Here is a 23,636-nt window from a genome sequence, read left to right as displayed (position 1 = left end):
AATAGGCATTTATTTGAATCAAACAACATAGAGAGGTTCTCACCGGTAGTACAGGAGACAACAGAAAGGATGATTTATGGCAAGAACTGTCTTAACTGCAAAATGTGGGACAAAGTATCTTTTTAAAGACTTGTGTCTCTGCCCCACTGGGAACATGTGATAAACTGGGGATTATACCTAACTCAAAGGATTTACTGAAATCCTGCTGGATGCTGTGAATGAAGAAAGTGATACTTGATACCACAGGGGAGTGGAATTTAAAAACAAATCTACTTGTCTATGGGACAGAATGCTTCATAAATCTACTTGTCCTGTAAAAAAATCTACTTGTCCCTTTGGTGCCACATAGTGCAGCAATCTCATTATATAAGAGCTCTGATAGTAGCCTCTCAGATTATGCTAGGACCAATACTATAGGAGGGCTTGAACACTAGCGATTTCCTTATTTTGCCACCTTTTCGCAGATCCGTATACAGGGGCTGCAAGAAGCAGTAAGAAATAGTTCAAGGTTGGAATGCCTTTGAGTCTGTGCAAACCTGCTAGCTTGCATGTTTTAAAGATTTTCACCAGCTACTCTAGAATCTTTTCCTATACTGAGAAAGGTAGGAAATTTACTCCTGGCAAGGGCAGAAGTAGAAGTTCTTCCAGGGCTGGGAAATATGTGGTTGGAGAGAAAGTTAACTTGTTAACTCTCAATAGATTTTCGCATGTGCAAATCTACACATGTATATTTGCTCGTTGTAAAATACAGTTCACAAATATTTTCTGGGAGTACAATTTCCTGGTCTACTTAGATAAATTCTTGGGAATTCACATAATTCTACACTAATGCAAAGACTTATACTATGGGTGCACTTTTGTGAATTTCTCCAAGAATTGGGCCCCTAATTAGGTCTGGCGTTAACCAAGACCTTTTGTTTTTATTAAAATTCTATTTCTCTCCCTATCCGTCTACTAGCCGGCTTTACTGTGAGTGGCAGCAATCTGCTCTTTAACAAGGAGATTATTGGCACACAAAGTAGTTTCGTTCAGTGGCTGGAACTACTGTCGCAATGTGTGCTTTTTGAGACCAAAACATATTCTTGCTTTTTGCCAATGTTTGTTACAATGGTAAGGGCCTGGCAGCTTCCATAACAATATAGTTTTTCAAAAGCCATTTCAAAACAAGATTTGCATTGACGACCCCCAATGTCAGATTGGTTTGCTTTGCCAATGCTTGTTTCATGTTTCTCATAATCTTGTTGAAACTGTTTACACTGATCGTCCATTATGAATATTTTAGGGAAATACTAGCATACATCAACACATTTTACTAAATGATTATTTAAAAAAATGGACCTAACATTTCACAGCAATTTAGCAAAAACATTTTTTCCCTAGTTGCATTTCTTTCTGAACATTTTATTTTTGAAAGCAAAGAATCATCAGTCTTGCTTACAGTCTTCTGCAAACATCTGCATCTAATCAGAGAGCATTCTGTGAGCATTATATGTAGCCTCATACTGTTAAACTTTTTAAATGTGTGTGTGTACACATTTCTTTACCAAAACCACTGTCAGTAGTGTAGTTCGAGTTTACAACATTTATTTACAATGTTCACCCTAATAATAAAGGATTTGCATTAATGAACCATAAATACAAGTTTGAAAAGCATGAACATATATACACAAATATTACCTCAACTGCACACACTTCCCTTCCCTGTAAACTGGAAGAAAAAGGGTTGTTGCTAAAGGGGGTTGGCCATACCAGTGCCAAGGACAAAAGAACCATGAAAACTTGTTGTCCTTGACCTCAAACAATATGTCCTGGGTGTTGGGCTATAGGGATTCCACACCTCTGATTCCATCTATAACAGTTTATGTTAATATTAGTGAGTATTCCGAGAGTAGGGGAGACCTCTCTCGCTCGCAATTTCTGGGTTTCTTGAGACTGCATTTTCCTTCATGAGAGATAGCTTTCAAACCTATAATCTTAATTATTAGATGGTGGCTGACTTATAGCTTTGAATACTTTCTAGCATGATCTTTACTTTATTAAAGTGTAAAGGCTTTATGGTTATGCATTTATTCTCTCAACAGAACCCTTTATTGGGGTTCTGAAGTGATATTTTATTCCATTGTAACTTAATTTACAATAGGTTAATTCCTTTATGGAGCAAGCTTGCTGTAATATTACAGTTTTAACAACCACACTTAACAATATTGTATTTTTCCTTATATTGAAATATTGATTACTGGGTTATATTCATTTCTGATTATGAAGATTAAAAGATTAATATTTTTTTAATAAATAGTGAAATTAAAAGACTGATGAATAAAACTGTTTAACTCACACAAATTCTATTTATTGAGTGTACTAAGGTTTTCACTTTTAAGTATGTGAACCGCAAACATTTGCTCCTTTTAAATTCGCCTTGTAGACGTTCAAAAGTCCATACAACCAATGGTGGGAGTCATTTAATGATTATACCTGAAGAATAATATATAGAAAACCCTGCTCCCTCACCAAAAAAGAGCAGACAAGACCCTCATGTGGAAGTGCTTAGCAACGGCAAACGTCATACCTGCAGCTCGTTGTTGGAGAAAAGATATATCACTTTCCTGCACATTCATCAGTGGTTGATGGCAAGTATTCACAAAATACAAGCAAGCATATTTGAGATTGTGGTTCAGTTGAGTCCCATAATAACTTACCACTCTGAGGGCCTTCCTCTAACAGCATTGCCACCCAGATGTAATCAACTCAACCTCTTGTCCTATTATTTTGGGGAGATAATTTGACTCTTTTAGACACTGCGCTCTAAACAGGGCTCAATGGTCCAGCCACTAATTCATCTTACTAAAATTAACATGGAGCATAGGTAGACAAATTGCTAAAGGGAATGCAGATTGCAAAATTTGGCAGAAGACTCTGTGAAGCCTAATGGCATCTAATGGAAGGGTGGAGGAAAGGGGGCAATGATTTCACCTGTTGGTGAGAGATTATGAGTGAGAAGCTGGAGATAAATTATTTTAAAACTACACCTCAGAAGTTATGGTCTTCTCCTGTTTGGCAAACAAGTAAGAAGCTACCTGGTTTCTGTTATTTGTTGTGGCAGTAGTAAGACAATATGCTTTTTTATTTGTTCTATTCTAAATGTAAACCTGCTACGCAACCAATGAAAAGACCCGTCTATAAAAATATAAATTTAAAAAAATTATGCAATTGCCATTGCACACCTTCATGCATTGAAGCGATCACTGAAATTCCTGCCTGATGTAGTCCAAAACATGAGCCACTTAACAGAGGTTTTTCTGCAAGTAAACTGTCATCAATCTTTGTAGGGTGCTGTAATGTGGAGGGCCTGGGCATATGGCTTAGATGGAAGACCAAAGACAGTTGCTTCAGGCAGATTTTGTTCTGAGTGAGAGATTTACAAATCTCTCTCTACATTAACTTGATAACTTGATCATTGCATTTAGTAAGTGAAGCATTGCTGACTTTGAACCCAAGGAGGTCCATCAACGGCTTCATTGAGGCTTGACTTAGCAACATGAAAAATTCTAGAACCCAAGGGGCAGACTAGAGACTGAATTGAAGAGCTGTAACATTTAAAAAAAGTTATTTCCATACATACTGAAGGAATCTGGGCTGAGGTTGGAAATCTGAAATGGTCATTTACACCTCTTTGAAGTATATAGCCTGATTTTGATTTTGAAATGCTGATAAAAGATCTACAAATTGAGCTCCTTTACATTAACTACAAGATGCAACCATCTGTCTTTGTCACTAGGAAAATACTGCACGCAAACACACTTCCTAATTGCTCCCGTCGTCAGAAAACCTGAGATCTCCTTGTCTGCTACTTATTGTTCCTGTTCCAAGAAAGAAATGCTGGGCAGCGAAGAGGCTTGCACTGGACACCAATAAAAATTCTAGGTGAAAACCCTGATTTTTTTTAGGGTACCCAAGCGCCTTTTGTCAACATATCGAAATTGGTTAGGAAACACTTTGCTCTCTTTCCAAAGCATTGCTCCTCGGCTTGGATCAAGGTTTACTGTAAATCATGAATGAAAATAGTTGTCATTCTTTTGCATTTCCTTGGAACCAGCCTCTGCAATTGAGAAGTGTGGAGCAGGAGAAGATGGTGGTGAATATGCCCTGTGCTCATCGTCTAGATTGTTTGCCTCCATTACATTTGGGAAGCCTTGTTGGTGAGGATAGCCGGAGGTATAGCCTCTACCAAAACCAGCCTTGGAAAAACAGCAAGTACTAAAATCCTTTTTGAGGGAGCGCTGGACCTTATTTAAGACCATTACTGTGGCGAGGAAATGTATTAACGCTTAAAAAAATGGATCTCCGAACCATGAGGCCCGCTACAAAGCCAAGTCTCCCAATTTAGAGTAAAGTATGATAAATGTGGACATTCTTTGTTTCATGGATAATGAATAATCGGTGTGATGGTTTGTTCAACCCATTCTGCAAGGATCTCTAGGTCAATTAAATCCTGTTGGCCTTTGGCTCATAGCACAATATGCCAAATCTTTGTTACCGGTCCTGCCAGATCTAGTAACTTGTCCTGTAGACTCTTTAGGCAATATCCATCTATTTCTTAGGGCCTCTTGAGAATTTCCCCATGAAGGGGAACATTTCTGGGTCCATTTCTGGAGTGAAGGCATCAAGTGATGACCTCAGGCATGCCGCCCTAAGATCTGTAACCTCTTAGTCTAAGGCTTTACAAAACCTGGTATCAGTTTAGGCTGCTATTAGAGGAGACAGTGTCCAATCTGTATAATGGGGGATGGGCAAGGTACTATGGGTCAAAAAGGACCTAAAATGCTCCCAAAGTTGATTTTAATAAGGATTTTCCAGAGCCATGTGGGATTTCATCCCCATCATCCAGAGTGTTTATTTTCCTTTTTTGTGCTCTGCTGTAAACAAGTATCTTCTTGGGAAAGTTCTGAATCAATTGATACGTTCGCCCCCCCCTTATTTCTTCGAGGCAGGGCACTGCTCGCCGTGTGGAGATGACTCATTAAGCATTTCTTTCTAAGGTATGTTGTGCACTTTGGCACGTACTTTCGCATTCTTGGCTAGAAAAGCCTTCTTCAGTTTCTCTAATGCACCCTTGTGAGAATCCCAATTTGTTTTCCCCTTGTGTTTAGTAATGAAAGGAGGCTTTCCATTGCGCCTGGTGTCTCAAACAACACAGTTTGTCTTCTGTTTTTTAGGAACCAAAAGTTCTTTAGACGGCCTCTTTTCAAGCCCTGCAATATGGGAATGATAAGCTACAGGCTGCAGCCAAGACTGTTTCCACTGTCTTATGCACAGTGGTGCCTATCATCTGGAAAACATTTTCTACTAATATTATGATGGCACCTACCTCTTCTGCAGTGTTTTATGCCACTTGCATCATTGCCATCACAAAGCAGAATGAAAGATGGCATGCAAAATCTGAATAAGCATGCAGGAAGCAAAATAGGAAAGCATTTTGCAAACTCTGTAACTGAAGGTTTAAATGGGGCCTCAGGCGTACTGAAGATTCAGGGCCTGATTACGAGTTTGGCGGTCTCAGGAATGCCAGATTCACAATGGCGGTCGGACAGCGACAGCTGTGGTGGTCCAAGCGCCACATAACGACCTTGGTGGTCAGACCTACAGGGGACTGTCGTCTCCACCAGGGCCCCCATCCTCAGCACTGTCGGAATGTGCACTGTCTGCTCAGCAACAATGCACATTCCAAGGGTGCTGGGTGGCCCCCCTGTGCAACAACACTGGACTCGGCTCCACAATGCCACCGTCGCATTTTCCACTGAGCTGATTGGCGGAAATGTTGGTTTCCGCCAGTTAGCCCAGTGGAAAACTCGTAATAGGGCAGGTGGGGAGACAGCCAGGTCCGCGGCAGTCTCCACACCATGGGTCTGGCAGTTGGGTTTCCAGACTGCCAAACTCGTAATCAGGCCCATAGTGTGGAGCCATGGGAGCTAAACTGATGGCTGCCCCCTCAGCTTCTGAGAGAGTATTTACATATTTCTCTGTACTGGGATGGTAGCTCCAAGATAGAAAAGCAACATGTACTGCCAGTAGGGAAAAGTATTACGTTTACGGCTTACAGGCAGCCAAAGAGTCCAACAGTGTTAAGCAAGACTAAGCACCTAGCACGCAAAAGAAAAACACAATCTTAAACCAAGCACTATCTAGAAACACTTGTAGGTTCCCTTTTTTGAAGTGTACATACATTGTTTGAATGTACAAACTCGCTTCTAGCCAACATGTGTTTGTACAGGCCAATATGCTTCAACTTCTTCAAGGCTACAACAGAGTTTAAAGCATACAATTAGTTGTCTCATACCATACTGTAGCTCACCTGACCATCACCAGAGCCCCATGAATGCCCAAAACATTATTTGGGGTCACGGACAACAAATGCCCATGTTTATTTTGACAAGTAGACAACTATGCCCAACCCTCTGTACCACAAACCATTGTGATGCCAGTTTACATGATCACAGAATGGATCAATGAAAAAGTATTACCTGCCTCTAAGGCAGGGGTTATGTCTATATGAATAAATTGTGCAAACTTGTACATATGATTCATTAATGCAAACCCTGTATTGTTAGGAGTGGCTCACTATGAAAATGTTTTAAGCTCAATTTGCATTAACGACAGTGGTTCCACTATAAAAGCGAGTACACATTTACAACATTTAACAATTTGAGGCAATTTGTAAAGCTCCCCGATTATTTGCAAACACATGCAGGAGCATGAAAGGGAATTAGGCGATCCTTTGATTTAAAAAGAAATTGTACACAAACAAAATGTATACGTTGAAAAAAACCTTTTGCTAAGCTATTGTGCAAATTTAGTATCATTTCTCTGAGACATTGTTTAGTAAAATACGTCTGACACATGGAAATATATGTTTTAAAAGATTAACAATTAAGAGTCAGTCTACAACCATTATGGGCAACACTAAAGTAAAATGGGGACCTGATTTTTAAGTCAGAGTCACAGAAGTACACCCACAGGTAGATGTCCTTCCACAGATGCAGATTGATAACTTTCAGGAAAGCACATGAGAATAAAGCAGTAGGCTTGGAAACAGTATTCCTAGTAAACTTTTGGGAATTCTATTTTCACATGACCAAACATACCCACTGTGAGAAACTGAAAGAATACCATAAATGACAATATCTACCACCTGTGGTTTAGGAATTACATATTATTAAATCTAGTAAGAAATCCCCACTGCTACGCTATGAGAGGGGTAGACCTCACAGTAGTGAAAGACAAATTTGGGAGTTTTTCAATACTAGGACATATAAAACCTAAAAGTACATGTCCTACCTTTTAATTACAAAGCACCCTGCCCTAAGGACTACTTAGGGGTGACATATGTAATAAAAGGGGAGCGTAAGGCTTGGCAGAGGTTTTAAATGCCAAATCAACATGGCAGTGGGGCACTGCCTTCAGGCTGCAACGGCAGGCCTGGGACAAGTTTTAAGGTAATACTTAAGCGGGTGGTACAATAAGTTCTGCAAGCCCACTGTTAGCATTTAATGTATGGGCCCTGGGTATATGGTATATGTAGGAAGCTGGCTCTGTATTCACTATATCAAAATGAGATATAGCGTGCACAGAGTCCAGGGGTTTCCCAGAGGCTTAACAGAGTTTAAAGTAGATAATACTAATACTCTCTTTTGTGTTATTGTGGTCAAGCAGTTAGGATTATCAGAGGGTAGTGCAAAGCATTTGTTGTACAGACACAGGTAATAAATGAAGCACACACTCAATGACTAACCCCAGCCAATGGTTTTTATATAGCAACAATATATTTTGTTACTTTATTTCTTGAACCACACGATTCAAGTTGCATGTAAGTACATTTGCAAGTAAGTATCCAACATAAGTATCAATACTACTTTGTTTCGATTTGGCAAGTTATAGGTTTTTTGGCTAAATAACAATAATCTGTTTTAAAAGTTGACTGTGCAATTTTCAAAGACAGCTCTGAGAGGAAGAACAACCAGTCTCCGTGGGTTAGGATGTCCACAAGTTGGGGTTCAGGTTAACCCCCAAACACCCATCACCAGCAACACAGGGCCGGCCGGGTGCAGAGGTCAAAGTTGAGGTAGATTTAACATGGGCTCCTACGGAGACCTGGGGCACTCAGAATCAGGCCACAGGTCAGCACCAAACACACACATCCTCAGCTGCATAGGGGAGCCAGGTGGAGGGTGCAAACACAGCATTAAGCTCCAGATGCTTTCCTATAGGGGGGCCCGGGTGTCACAAGAGATGCTACAGGCTAAGCCCAGGGGGTCGGTTCCGGGAAACCAAAAGCTGGACAAGAAGGAAGGCAGCATACTGGACGTTGCTGCAGTGAAGGTCGGATTCCCCAAGGCCAGGGGGCTGCAGGAGTATCTTTTGGTGTCTGGAATCTTCATCCGGTTCTGTCGTCGTCAGGGAAGGTCCTCTAGATTTAGAGTGCAGGCGTCATCGTGCTGGACAGGAGGGGTCAACTCAGGATAGCCAAAAGGTCAGAATCTCCTGGGGACCAGCTCTAGTCAGTTGGGCCACATGGACACGGGCCATGGGCGTCAGGTGCACAGTGGACAGGACTTGCGGATCCGGCGTGGTTCTAGAGGTGTTTCCTTCTGGACAGGGCCGCTGTTCATGAGAGATGTTGGTCCTCTGGGGTGCAGGCAGTCGTCCTGAGGCTTTTTAAGAGGTCGTTGGTCCTGCAGGTTGCGTCACCTTTTGGTTACAGTGTTTCAGAAGCTGGAGACAGGCCTGTAGGAATGGGGCCAATCAGTTGGTGTCTTCAGTCTTATCTACTGGGGGTCGGCTTAGCAGCCCTTCTTCTTTTCTTCTTTCTTCTTCTTGAGGTTGCCAGTTATCGGATGAGCTAGGTTCAGGGAAGCCCTTAAATCCTGGATTTAGGGGTGTTACAGGAGTCAGAGGGCAGTAGCCAATGGCTACTGTCCCCGAGGGTGACTACACCTTTCCAGTGTCCACTCCCTTTGGGAGGGGGACACATACCTAACCCTACTGGTCCCTGTCCTCCAAACCAAGATGGAAGATTTTGCAAGGAGGGGGTCACTTCAACTCTAGACACCATAGGGGTGGTCATAGCTGAAGTGGTCATTCCACCTTTTTTCACTAATTTTCCCATCAGACTTGCTGACAAAAGTGGGACTTTGTCTGGGGGTGGGCCTCTCCACTCGCTGGAGTGCCCTGAGGCACTGTAACAAGAGGCCTGAGCCTTTGAGGCTCACCGCCTGGTGTTACAGCTCCTCCGCTCAGTGCAGGCTTTGTTTCTGGCCACAGATAGCACAAAGGCTCTCACCCCATGTGGTCAGAAACTCATCTGGAAGTGGCAGGCTGGCACAGACTGGTCAGTCCTGCGCTAGAAGTTTGGCTAAAACACAGGGGGCATCTCTGAGATGCCTTCTGGGGGCATTTTCCAATAAATCCAACACTGACATCAGTGTGGGTGTACTGTGCTGGGACGTTTGATACCAAACGTCCCAGACTTCAGTGAAACCATTATGGAGCTGTGGAGTTCATAATGACAAACTCCTAGCCCATGTACGTTATATGGCCACACTGCACTTACAATGTCTAAGAATGGACTTAGACACTGTAGGGGCATATTGCTCATGCAGCTATGCTCTCGCCTGTGGTATAGTGGACCCTGCCTTAGTGCTGTAAAGCCTGCTAGAGGAGTGACTCACCTATGCTTTAGGGAGTGGTTTGTGGGCATGGCACCCTGAGAGAGGTGCCATGTCGACTGTGTATTTTTCTCCCCACCAGCCCACACAAGCTGCAAAGGCAGTGTGCATGTGCTTGGTGAGGGGTCCCCCAAAGTGTCATAATACATGCAGCAGCCCTTGGAGTCCTTCCCTGGTCACAAGGCCCTTGGTACCATAGGTACCTACCTGTTACAAGGGACTTACCTGTGTGCCAGGGGTGTGGCAATTGTGGAAACAATGGTACAGTTTTGGGAAAGAACACTGGTGCTGGGGCCTGGTTAGCAGGATCCAAGCACACTCTCAATCAAGTCAGTATCAATAACAGGCAAAAAGTGGAGGGTTAACCTTGTCAAAAAGGGAACTTTCCTAAAATATACCACTCTACAAGGGACTTGCATGTAAATTAAATATGCCAATCAGATCATGTTTTAGGGAGAGATCACAAGCACTGGTTAGCAGTGGTTAAGTACACAGAGTCGAGTCCTAAAGTCAACAAGCAGAAATCAAGCAAAAAGTGGAAGGAGGAAGGCAAAAGGTTTTAGAGTGACCCATTTCCAACACACACCTATATTTGCTCAGGTGGAGATCTGCTAAGTGACTGCAAATTCAGGTTTCCTACACTCCCTTCCTCTCACCCTGGGACGTAAATAATTTTTGTTTATGTTTCATTTAAAAATATATATTTAAATAAAACATAAACAAATATTAAAACACAAGTTCAAAACAAAAATAAATTACCAAATTATTTAAACATAACAAAACTCTACAATTAAAAAATATTATAATGATTGCAAAAATGTTAAAATATATATATATATATATACAATTCATATAAAATTAAACAAACAAATAATATATATTAAAGAATTTTAAAAATAAGTACTTAAATCTGAAAAGAAAAAATACACTATTCCCGCTCCAGTCTGTGCAACAGTAGGGAAAGCACTGGAATTCGAAGGGGTAACATTTACTATTCCCCCCTCCCCTCCCAGTCTGTGCAACAGTAGCAGAGGTATTAGACTTCAGATGGGTTACATTTACTATTCCTACTCAAGTCTGCTTCACACTAGTGAAAGCGTTGGACTTTGGGGAGGTAAAACTGACTGTTCGCACTTCAGTCTGTGCAACAAGTAGGGAAAGCTTTGGACTTTGGAGGGTTACATTTAATATTCCAACTCCAGTCTGTGCAACAGTAGGGAAAGCTTTGGACTTTGGAGGGGTTACATTTAATATTCCAACTCCAGTCTGTGCAACAGTAGGGAAAGCGTTGGACTTTGGAGGGGTTAAATTTAATATTCCAACTCCAGTTTCTGCAACAGTAGGGAAGACGTATGACTTTGGAGGGGTTAAATTTACTATTCTCACTCCAGTCTGTGCAACAGTAGGGAAAGCATTGGAATTCGGGGGGGTACATTTTCTATTCCCACTCCAGTCTGTGCAACAGTAGGGAAAGGTTTGGACTCTATAGGGGAAATATTTACTATTCTCACTGCAGTCTGGGCAGCAGTAGGAAAAGTACTTCACTTCAAGCACCTAACATATTTTAATAACCCTTTTAGTTGACCAGCAATATTGAACTCTTAGTATGAAAATTATATGTATAACATAAAAAAAAAAAAAAACAATTAAACCATTTACAGAAATTATTAAAAATTCTAATTAATGAGGAATTATACATTTTATTAATGTATTATTTAATTAAGTTCTGACTTTATACTCTTACGAATACAGCAGCTCCACCTATGCCCCTACAAACACAACAGCCCACACCTAATACAAAAACTTAAAACTATAATGACACAATCTACATAATTAATAATCAATTAAATAATTAATCATTATTACTTAACTTCCCACTCTATACTTGTACAAACCCACAACCCACACCTAATACATAACTAAAAATATAACTATACAATTTACATAATAAGCAATTAAATAATTAAAACATTTTTGTTAATTATACTTAATTAACTTCCCACCCTGTATCCCTACAAGCCTCACAACCCGCTACAACACTATAGACTACTATTAGCAATTAAATTGTAAATTATAAATCACTTAAAGTTACAAATTATATCTGAAAATATTGTCAACAAGTATACAAACATTATTTAGCATATACAATTAATATATGAACTAAAACACAAAGATCATTAAAAAACGATGGGACCGATTATGAGTTTGGCAGACAGAAACATCTGTCCACCAGACTCTTGACAGGGAGGTCGGCACAGTGCTGGCAACCTCCCCATTGGTCTCATTACGATTTTATCACTGGGCTAACCAGCAGAAACCAAGGTTTCCACTGGTCAGCCCAGTGTAAAAGGTGTGGCAGCACTGCCGCCGGCTCATAATAAGTGCGCATTTCAAGGGTGCTGGGCAGGGAACCCCTGCACTGCCCATGCCATGGACATGGGCAGTGCAGGGGTCACCTGCACTTGTTGTTCTTATCCGCCAGACTTTTCATGGCAGTGAAACTGCCAAGAAAAGGCTGGCGGAGAACAAGGTTATCACCAGCAAGGTGGCGCTGACTTCAGTGCCACCCTGGCTGATTACAACCAAGACGTCGGTCCTCTGGTGGTTGGACTGCCAGGGTCGTAATGTGGCGGTCGGACCGCCACAGTTGCCGTAGTCCAACTGCGAGTCTGGCGGTCCCAGGACTACCAGACTCGTAATCAGGCCCTATAATTTTTTACAACTATTGAAAACAATATTAACAATACAGATACAGGCTGGTCGAGACCAGTCAGCCAGCACTCTAGAGGACTAGTAGGGCTTTAGGGGGCATCTCTAAGATGCCCTCTGGGTGCATGTCATTAAAAATCCAATACTGGCATCAGTGTAGGTTTAATAAGGAGAGTGTTTGATATCAAACATCATTATTTTCTGGTCACTTGCAATACCTAGGGATAGAACCAGACATCATAAAAGCATATCTGCTCATGCAAAAAGGCCCTCACATGTGTTATAATGCACCCTTACTTGAGGCTCTAAATGGGTTGCTGTCGGGGTGACTTACATATAATACATGCAGTGACTTTGTCATGGCACACAATGAGTGTGCTATGTCATGTTTTCACTCAGGGGTTGCACCCTGACACACAGCCTGCCATGGCAGGCTGTGTGCAGTTTGAGTGTGGGTCCCTTAGGATGGCACAAGGTATGCACCCTCTTCAGTACCTATGCCCTAGGTACCAGGTGTGCTATTTACTAGGATCTTACAGGAGTGCTAAAGTCATGTGCCAATTGTAAAATAATCTGACATACCTAGTTTTAAAGGAAAGAGCACTGGCTTGGAGATCTGATTAGTAGGCCTCAGTGCACTGTCAGTGTCGAAAACTAGCATCCACTAAAGGGGGCAAAAAGTGGGGGTTCATCTGCAAAGGAGTCCAGTTTCTTACAGAAATGCTCCAGGGGTAGAGGAATTAAGCACTGTAAGGTTCTCTTGAGACAGCACAATACAAATATTAATTCAATGTGCATGATACTGCTGCTAATAGTATCCAGGTGCTCTTCTCGCCTTATAATTGGATAATATGGTCTTGGGAGGGTGGGCAGAATGCCCTACCTCTCCACCCGGGGAGACGGGGAGTCTAGGGCAGGTGGTAGGGTCTAATGGCAAGGGGCGGTTCTGATTGGCCGGGGGCAGGAGTAGGACAAGTTTTAGGGTAACACACACAGGAGCTGGGTGCCATTTCGAACGGCACACCGGCTGACAGAGACAGTTCACACTCAGAGAAAATTCAGTTTAATCACTGTGGAATTTTCTCTATAATAATTGCCTTTGCTAGATAAACGTACTGGAAATATTGGGGGCTGACAATGATGAAGTCAAACGAAGATATGGTCCACCAGGCATTGCAGACCCTTTGCGTGGTTGGAAGGGCTAGTTTGCTGATGGTTGGGGAGCTGGAGGATAAGGTGCGGCTGTGCCGGAGATCGGCAGGATGTGGTAGCAGCCATTATGGCATGCATGTCCCCTTTGTGGAAGGTACCAAAAAGGGCTGGAATGCAAGGGGGAGCAATGGGCAGCATGGCGGGCTGGCCGTTGCACACAGACGTGCCTCGCCACAGAGCAGGTCGAGGAAGGGGACACAGTGAGCAAAAATGAGGCGCAGCGCCGACACTAGCATCAAGACCGGCACTGAGGCAACAAATGTGGCAGCCCAAGAGTTGCTTGCAGCCCCTGTGCACAGTGCAGGAAACTGCTCTGGGGCTGTCAGGGGTACACAGCATGGCGGCATGGGGCGCAGGCAAGGTGGGGCTGCGCGACCCCTGCCAGAGTCCTCACCGGGCTGGCTTTTGCGTCCTCTGGTGTGCATCTGCAGGCACCAGCCCCTGCAACGAGTGGCAAGCGCAGAGGGCCGGCCCTTGTGCGGCCAGAGATTTTGATTGCACCTTTAGGCCGCCCGAGAGAGGCAGTGCAGGCGGCAGCGTTGGGCAGGGCTTTTGAGCAGTAGAAAATGCCCTTCGACATATCTAGCCCACAGAGGTAGGCTTTACTCCAATCTGTGCAGGGAGGCCCTGAGTGCATGGAGAGGAAGGGGGAGAAATGGGGGAGTTTCCCTTGGGTGCGCAGGTAGATTCAGGCATTGTTGAGTAAAGGCAGCACAGTGGAGCACAGTGGGGTGATTAGGCTGCAAGAAGGGATGCCTTTGGGGAGTGTGGTCCTTGGGGGGAGCAATTTGTCTGAATGGATGGCAGCCTAATTGGGCCAAGGTGACAGGTTGACCTTGGAAGGGTGTGGGCTCCCGGGAGAGATGTGGGTGGGAGGAGGGGGGCTGTGATGAGGGGTATGCTGTGCCTAGGTCGCGTTCCATAGCTTGGGTGATTGAAGAGACATTTAATGATGGAGGACCTGGGAGGTTGTTATGGTGCCATGACCCCCCTTTCTTATCTTCTGGTCATAGGGGTCAGGGACAGATCTTGGGCAGTCAGGTAGTTCAGGCAGGGCCTGTGGCGGAGGTGGTGGCAATTCAGTCGGGAAGGTCTGGTGCGGCCTGATGACCCCAGCCTGAAGTCAGAGCTTGAGTCTGCATGGCTGGCTCTGAGACGTCAGTGGACTGGACAACGATGCAGCAAGGTTTAGGATCTGCGTCCGCCTTGCAGGAGTTTGATCCTTCACAGAATCTATACGAGGCACAGCTTGGTGATGGTGGAATGGGAGATGGAGAGGTGCTGGATATCTTTGCGGACTGCGGTGGGGCGATTGTGATGAGGATGAATGGGATTTGGATTATGGTGAGGATGAAAGGGAAGAAGGGCAGATTGTGGATGATCGGTAGGAGAATGTTTGGTGGAGAGCACAGCCAGAGGGGCCGAGGGGGTGGGGTGAAAGTAACTATCCGAGCAGTATTGATGATTTGCATCCTGTTAAAACGTCAGCAGAGACGATGGCGGTATCCAGCCAAACTGAACTGAGGCCTGCTCCAAGACGGGTGGCTTTAGTACAGGCCTGACTTTGAGGCCAGGTAAGGTTTTCACAAGGGGGCTGTCGCGAGAGGGGTGTAGGATGGTGTCCAGCCGGAGGTTTGTGTAGAGCGCAGGGAATTTGGGATTCAAGTTTACATTTGTCGAAAGGTAAGTATGTGCAGGATTAGGGCACAGGCACAGAAGCCAGAAGGGGGAGGGGATGGGGTAGAAGGGACGCCTCAAGTGAGGGGGACATAGGTGGACATAGAGGATGATAAACAGAAAGAAGGCAAGAAAGAAAGCAACGATGTGAGGCAGAATAAGTTCCCTTTCAAGGGGATTACAAAGCCTTCGGGGCACATCTGTTGTTGACAGAACACATTTGGAAAGGGGAGTATGCGGAACCTTTGAGCTCCTGCACCAGGAAGTAAGAGCAAAAGAGCAAGAGAGGGTTCAAAGGAAGAGGAGGAGCAGTACAAGCTCTCAAGCAGGCCTGAAGTCCCCATTAATAATGAAATTTGGATGGCAGCTTCTCTCATATATGCAAGTGTTTATGACGAGAAACAGCCTTAAAGGAGTGTGGCTTTGTTCAAATGCCTGGATGTAGTAAGAAAGGAGCTGATTAGTTTTGGAGGTATGGCTTGGGTGCACTACGATGAGGAATTACAGGTGCGTTTCACAGAGATGCTGATGCTATCTGGGGGTTGTTGGACAATGAGCTGTTCTTGCAAACGATGACGCCGGAGTGGCCAGCCCCATCGACTTATATGGTGAATGGTTCACCGGTTATCTATAAGCCCTTTTGGGGGCGCCCCACCTCGACTCGGTGGGGGCCACAGGACAGGGACAGACAAGGAATATGGGAGCATGCTGGTCCTACACCAGAGGCCAGTGCTTGCGAGAGTTCTGTAAGTACAGACACGAATGATCCAACAATGGAGGAAAACAAACATATGTTTGCCCAGTGTGGGCCACAGGGTAGCGGGTTTATACAACAAGGGATTCAGTTGTCAGGTCCCAGCGACAGAGGCGATCGGTGGGAGAACCCTGTACGCAAGGGCACATTCACCAGTTAAGGTGAACAGGTTGCAGCATTGGCTCTGGATGTTGTGGTCAGAGGCAGAACGGGATACAATTTGGTCAGGCTTTTGTTTTAGATTGTGTTTGTGTCATGAAGGTCCGCAGGTTTCGCAGTGGGCAGACAGCTTGAAGTTTGTGAAGGGACAGGAGCATTTGGTATGGGGCAAACTGATAAAGGAGGTACAACAAGGGAGAATGGAAAGACCTTTTTCGGATTGGCCTCTGGAGAACTTGAGAATCTCCCCGATTGGGGTGGTTCCTAAGAAAGAAAGGGGAGAATTTTGTTTGATTCTCCATCTCTCCTGGCCAGAGGGCCTGTCAGTCAATGATTTCATCCTAAGGCTTGGAGCAGGGTGAGTTACGCTTCTGTGGACACAGATGTTCAGCTAGTGAATACCTGTGGTCAGGGCACCTTGATGGCAAAATGTGATATAAAATCGACTTTCCTGCTGTTGCCAATCCACCCTGCAGATGATGAGTTGCTGGGGATTCAGTTTGGGGGGGCAGTTCTTTGTTTGCAAGGTTTTACAGATAGGCTGTTCAGTTTCTTGTTCATTACTTGAGGCTATCAGTTCATTTCTGCAAAACAAAATGTTCATACATGCAGCGGGGAAGAACATCACGACTCACTATTTGACTGACTTTTTTCTGGTGGATGCAGCGGTTTCGCAATAATGTAAGAAGAGTTTGGAGTTGTTTCACGAGTTGATAAAAGAAGTGGGGGTACCCTTGGCGCCTGAAAAGACAGTGGGACCAGTACAAGTGATTACCTTTTTGGGGGTGGAGTTGGACTCCCTTCAGATGGAGATCGGATTGCCAGAGGACAAGAAGCGGCGTTATTTGGAGCTTTTGGCAAAGAGTAAGGTACAGGTGAAAGACATACAAGTTTTTTTTGGGACAGGGTCGATGGTGGGCAGTAGGGAGGCCTGAGACTTGGAAGAGAGAAGAGTGGAGTATCACCTTCTTCGAGTTCTTCCAATTGTGGCTGTTTGTTTGTGGAGACAGCATTTTGCTAATAAAACTGTGCATTTCTACGTTGACAACATGGCAGTGGTGAACATGGTCAATCGGCAGTGGGCGCAGGACACAAAGGTGTGGTAGTTGTTGCATGTTTTTGTGCTGGAATGTGTGTGTGAGAATGTCACCTGTAAAGTGAAACATGTGGCAGGAGCGGTCAGTGACATTGCTGATGCCCTTTCTCCTTTTCAGTGGAAGAGGTTCCATGGGCTTGCACGATGGGCCGAAGAGGTGAAGACAGAGATGCCAGCTCACCTGTGGTCAGTCGGCGAGAACGCGTGAGACAGCTGATCTTGGGCTCGTTATCTTCTCACATAGGAGGAGTTTATCTAGTCTAGGGCAGTAAATTGAGGACGGCGGGTTGGCCTGGCGGAATGATGTGGTAACTTTAATTTTGTCCTTGATTGACAAGGGTTTGACAGCTGTCACTAAAGCAGGTAAGTTGGTGGGTTTGGCATTCTATGGGAAGTTGTTGTGGGGTACGGACCGTCGGCAGTGAAATGGGGAGGAGGATGCTGTAGGGATGGGCATGGGATAGGGGCAATGGGCTGAGACTGAGGTGCCCTGTCACATTAAACATTCTGAAGCGGGTCATTGCAACACCACCCCAAGTGTGAAAGACGACATGGAGATGCTACAGTTTGCAGCCATCATTGTTTGCTTATTTTTTGGCAAGTTCCGTGTTACGGAGGTGGTTGGATCTAAGTCCAGGCAGGAATTCGGGGACAAGACGTCCAGGTGTCAGACAGCACAGTTCAGGTGTGGATCCCAAGGTCAAAAACATCAGTCAGACAAGGGCATGTGTGTAATGATGAGAGCAAATCGAGACCCGGGGTTTGCACCAGAACATGATGGATGGTGTTTTGTCAGTGGGGGGGTGGGGAGTTTGAAAGGGTTTCCGCCATGCGGACGGGTCGCATTTTACAGTGTGGCAGGTTTTAGGGGTTTTGCGGAAGATGCTTGGATTTTTGGGGGATAGGGTGCGGGATTTAGGGACCCATTCATTTTGAACAGGATGGCAATGGAGGTGGAATCTAGAGGGTGGTTGCAGTGGAGATTCGGAAGGTGGGGCGGTGGCGCCTGGACTGTTATCAGCGCTATCTGCGTTTGGGTTGGATGCTTCATAGTCTTTAGTAACATGAGTTTGTTGTGTTCTAGGTTGCATTGCGGGCCCGAAGAGGCGCTGTATCAAGGTTTGTATATGTGAGCATTAATTCATGAAGTGGACGCCAAATTATGCCGACACCCAAAAAGGAGGACGACAGTTGGGGTTGCCTGATATGGCGGTCCCATTAAAATTGTTTGGGAAAGGTGGCATGAATTGCTGCACAAACTAAATTCCCTTGTGCGGGGTACCTCTTGCCCGGACGTATTGTTCATGCACTTAGGAGAAAATGACTTCATTCAACTGAAAGGTTTGGCTTCGAACAATTTGTTGGGAGATCAAGGCATAATGGGATGGCACCACTGTGGTTCTTAACAAATGTATGCCTAACAGTAATTGGCGGGGCTGTTAAACCGGGTGCAACTGAGAGAACATACAGGAAGAGGAATAGAGAATTGTGGAAGTTGTGCTAAGCATCAGGTTTCTTTTTCCTGGAACATGGTGATATAAGATACAAAATAGTGGAATTTATCAGAAACAGTGTGGTTCCAGTTTCTATTTCTGGGGTGGAGCTGTACCTCATGCAAAGCAGTAATGGTTTGGATGAGTTGTTATGCTTACCTGTCAGGATGTAGGATCTGCTTCTGCAGGGTGAGAGGGTGGACAAAAAAACTTGGAGGTTTTTCTGGTGGCGGGTGTAGGTAAGTTTAACAAGTTACTGGAACAAAACATTGAATAGTTTGAGACCTAGCAGAGATTTGTTGGGGAATGGGCAACTTTGAGGATCGGAACAAAGTAAACAGCATTTTGTGAATGCACGAGGTCTGGATGCAGAGATTTGAGTGATAAGAATTGTGACTGGATTTTTGGTTGTGAAGAGCTCCTGAGGGGAGGGGTGAGGTAGGCTGGATAATTATGAGATGTATAGTGAGGACAGAATAATCTTAGTATGGGTAAGGCATTAGAGCCAAGGTTTGTAATAAGCTTTGTGAACCTGTCTCATTAAAGCGGCCTTTTGCACACGAATAACTAGACAGTCGTTCTTGTATGCACCGTCCTGCCCGTTATAGTTTTGGGGGGTGGGCAGAATGCCCTACCCTCTGGGAGTCTCGGACGGGTCATCGGGTCCAAGGACATTGGGCAGTTCTGATTGATCGGGGAGCACGTGGGCGGGAGAAGAACAAATTTTAGGGTAACAATCACAGGGGGGTGGGTGCCATTTTAGACTTACGGCACACCAGCTGACAGGGACAGGTCACACTCGAACAAAATTCCCCACCCTCCCTCCCTTGTTTTAGTTTGATGAGACAGGTGCCTATGGGCTAGTGTGGTAAGTGTAGTTTGTTACTGTTGGTGAGCAGGTGCCTTGGCAGGTGCAGATAAGTTTAAAAAGTTATTGCAGCAAAACTTTGGCCAGTTTGAGACCTTGTTGAGATTTCGGGGGAGGGGCAGTTTAGTGGAACGGAACAAGGTCAACAGCATTTTGTGCATGCACAAGATCTGGATGCAGAGGTTTGAGTGACGAGTGTTGACTGGATTTTTGGTTGATATTGGTAGTGAAGGGCTCCTTAGGGGAGGGGGAAGTAGGCTGGATAGTTACGAGATGTATAGTGAGAACAGAATAATCTTAGAGCCAAGGTTTGGTATAAGCTTTGTGCACCTGTCTCATTAAACTGCCCTTTTACACACTAATAAGTAGTCAGTCGTTTTTGGATGCACTGTCCTACCTGACACACGGTTCTCAATCAAGCACTAAAACCACAAAACTTTATTTACTCAATAATGCTTTCCCATCTTTGTATACTGCATTTTAAAACCTTAAAAGAACAAGCACAAACATTTAGTCAAGATACTCACTTGCAATTGTGCCTGTCCACCAAACAATGTCAGTTAAATATGAAGCATCTGTGAAATTAAACAAAAAAAATGAAATGGTGTGGTAAATGTGCTGGTAAGCATTAGATTTGTGTTCAAAAGTTTGCATGCATGATGACATGGTTATTGTCTTCAGGGTCCAGTTCAGTAATTGTTTTTATTCTTCCCAACAAGCAGTGAATAGGAAAAAAAATTCTAAGATTTAATAAAGGTAAAATGAAATCACTTTTTTAATAATATGTTTTGTCTGTATCAAATAAGTCAGTACAATGTGTGTTTAAATTATTAAGTTTCTATTTCCAATATGCACTTACTACATCATTCCAGTAGGCGAGTTTATTATTCTCTTCTTTCTCCTCATTCTCCCCCGCTTTAGCTTTATACTGAATTCCTTATTTACGCTTGATTATTCTTTCATTAATACATAGTACATTGATTTACAGTCATTTAGATTTGAACATTTCTCATAAATGCCTTTGCTTTAGACGGTCTTTATTAACGTATACGTTTTATAAATATATATAAATATATATTCACATATGATTCTCAAAAAATCTATAAACTTAAAAACAGGTAGAGATGAGTGAACCACTTAAAACTCGAGCCAGAGGTCTGGCTCAACTCGAGTTGATCTTTAATGTCGCTTCTGCCTTCCTTCTGTGCTCTACCATGATGCACCAACATCTAAAAACAAAGCAAACGCTTTTGGTGTAAAGCAAAAATCTTTTAGATCAGTGGTTCCCAAACCTGTAGTCCACGGACCCCTGGGGGTTCGCAAACCATCCTCAGGGGGTCCGCGACTGCTTAGAAAATTAAATAATATTAACAGATTAGGACTCCAGCTTTTAGTAATGACTCAGTGAGGGGGGTCCCCAGATTCCAATAATGATTCATTGGGGGTCCCCGGATTCCAATAATGATAAAGTGGGGATCAACAGAAGTCAAAAGGTTGGGAACCAGTGTTTTAGATTAAAAAAGGATAGAAATAACAAGCCAATTAGTGAGTGAATTGCAGAACGGGAAACCAGAAAACCTAAGGCTAATCGTGAATTCCAGGCTAAGAATATATTGGTTGATCCTAGGCAAATATTTTATTTTATAGAGACTCCTTTTTCTTCGTTATTACATACAAAAGTAACTTTCAATACTTGAGTTTAGGATGTGCTGTCCAATATTATCTGATGTATTAAGGGGAAACGTTTCTGCATGTTAATAACTAGTTTTTATTAATTTCAAAGAGACTATCGTTTTCTCTGTGACGCTTGTTCCATGATTTAGATGGCAATTATTTTCACGACAAGGCTTGTGGACGACCTTTGAGAGCCAAGCCATCCCCTCTCCCATAATTTGTTGGCTCGCCCACTTCTAAAAGCAGGTCAACTTTACAGTTTTCTAAGACTCCTACATGTGTACATACTATAAACATAAAACATCTGTGCTAAAATTCAAGTTATTTGTATAAAGAACTAGATTTACCAAATTGTTAGTAAAGCGAACATCAACTAGATTGTTTTGGATCGATCGTGTCAGCACAGGTTTTATTTTGGGGAGGTGGGAACAGAGAGCATTATATTGAACTTAAAATTATTTGTGTTATTGATTGGCAACTGGAAAGTACACGTCTAAACCTAGAAACTCTATAGTACTTTCACCCCTATTTTACGTCCTCTGCCAGCAGTGTTTGAGACACTTTCGGGTGCCCTGCCAGACGCCAAAGTAATGACGGCCCAGATCTGGGCACCGTATCTGCGAGCCCAAGCAGGGGACAGGCACGGCAGTTTATCCGCACACCCATGAACTCCGTGCCTCCTTCGATATTACTGTGTGTGTAAGAAGTGTGAGAGAGGGTCAGTGAACATGTACAGGCGGAAGGGCGGTCAGTCTACCTCGCAGGCGAGCCCGCAGCATCCCCCGCTTCTGCAACACGAAGGGGGTCCCATTCACCAGGCTGGAAGCCACGGCAGCGGTGGCACGCCGGCTTCCTCCATTGTCAATGAGTCTGTGGGGCCGCCGGCTAGATGGGGTGGCTGCCAAAGAATGGTGAGCGAGCTAGCCGCGCCCTCACGCTCCGCCCCAGGGAGGTCGGACTAACAGATAGCTCAGACTTGCCCCTCCCATTGAGCAGTGACGAATCACCAGGCTCCGCCTTCTATAAGGCGGTCTCTATCGGACATGTGACATAGGGTTCGCCAAAAGGTCGCACCGGGAGCAAGGATTACCACCATCCCAGAGGAAATTACCAGCATTTGCTCGTGTTTTACGATTTTTTAAAGGGCTGAACATGAAACTTAAATAGGGCGTTATATAAAAATCAACCATCCATATTTTTAACGTGGCTTTGCTGTCTTTTCCTTTATCAGTCCTGGATGATTAAGGCTGCAGTGGAACACAAATTGTTTTCTGCTTATATTTGCAATTTTAAGTATGTATTTTTAAGCAGGGCCACTGGAATTGTGCTACAGGGAAGAACCAAATTATGGTGCAAGAAAAAGAAAATTAAGTGGCCTAATTAATGCAGCACATTTTGTGACAGTATTACCTAATACTTTTTTCACGTTAACACTGGGCAAAGGTTTCCCCTCATTAGCACCACTTTGACATCCAAATACAGCAGCATGCTATTGAAGTATGACCTGTCAACCTTTGCATAGGTCCCACTTCCTGGCAACACAAGTCGGCATGATTTTATAAACATTTTATCTATGCGAGATAGATTTATTTTTGTTAAAATCTGCAGATTCTGCAACAGATGATGGATTATGTAACAAAAGCACCCAAGCCATAACTATGCAAAATACACTGTGTCACATATTTCCAGTAGCTCTGCTTATACTAGGAAAAAATACCAGCTTTACGTGACTTTCCTACTTTTTGTATCGGCCGGGACATTAGAATACTGGTCATGCTGGTGAAAAAAATAGAAAAAACACTCTGGTAGTCACTAAGTGGATTTCGATCATAAAGGGGAAGGTAAAAGCTTAAAAGTGAGTTTACTCAGATTCCACTATATATACCATTTACATCAAGAGGGTGTCAACATGTCTGAAGGGGGCATTTTATCTCATATGACCCATTTTAACAACCCTCCTGGTTTGTATTAAGAAGTCTCACCCAGTGGGTTTTTAATTCAGTGGCATGTTTCATCACCGAGTCCTCATTGCAATACAGAAAGTGTACCTGGTTGGGCTCAACCTTGTTAGTTCAAGGGAGCTCTTTGTGTGGCACTTTTATGCAAGAAGAGGAAGTGGTCTTGATCGTAAAATTCTCTCAGGATGCCCCAATCCATCTCATGCTTTTTATTTACGGGCCTAGAGACAAGGTTTAAAACTGAGTTTTGGTTCCACTAAAGTTATATACTCTGCATCATGGATGTGGTCTACATGTTTCAGTCTTGGTGTGCCCGA

General features: G+C 43.8%; 1 protein-coding gene across 1 annotated transcript in view; it reads right to left on the bottom strand.

Moving 5' to 3' along the window:
• The window catches only part of NIPA1 (NIPA magnesium transporter 1), a 155,455-nt gene extending 133,267 nt beyond the window's left edge, over positions 1-22,188 (bottom strand). The window contains exons 1-2 of the mRNA XM_069204286.1: positions 22,119-22,188; positions 20,215-20,262 (exon numbers count right to left, since the gene is read on the bottom strand). Coding sequence (XP_069060387.1) covers positions 20,215-20,262; positions 22,119-22,140 — 70 coding nt within the window. The 5' untranslated portion in view covers positions 22,141-22,188. The remainder of the gene's footprint in view (positions 1-20,214; positions 20,263-22,118) is intronic.
• Positions 22,189-23,636: the final 1,448 nt, after the last annotated feature.

The sequence above is a fragment of the Pleurodeles waltl genome, chromosome 8 (assembly GCF_031143425.1).
Source record: "Pleurodeles waltl isolate 20211129_DDA chromosome 8, aPleWal1.hap1.20221129, whole genome shotgun sequence".
In the NCBI taxonomy this organism is placed as follows: domain Eukaryota; kingdom Metazoa; phylum Chordata; class Amphibia; order Caudata; family Salamandridae; genus Pleurodeles; species Pleurodeles waltl.
Note: the sequence above shows the minus strand (reverse complement) of the source record. Positions and strands in the feature narration are given on the sequence as shown.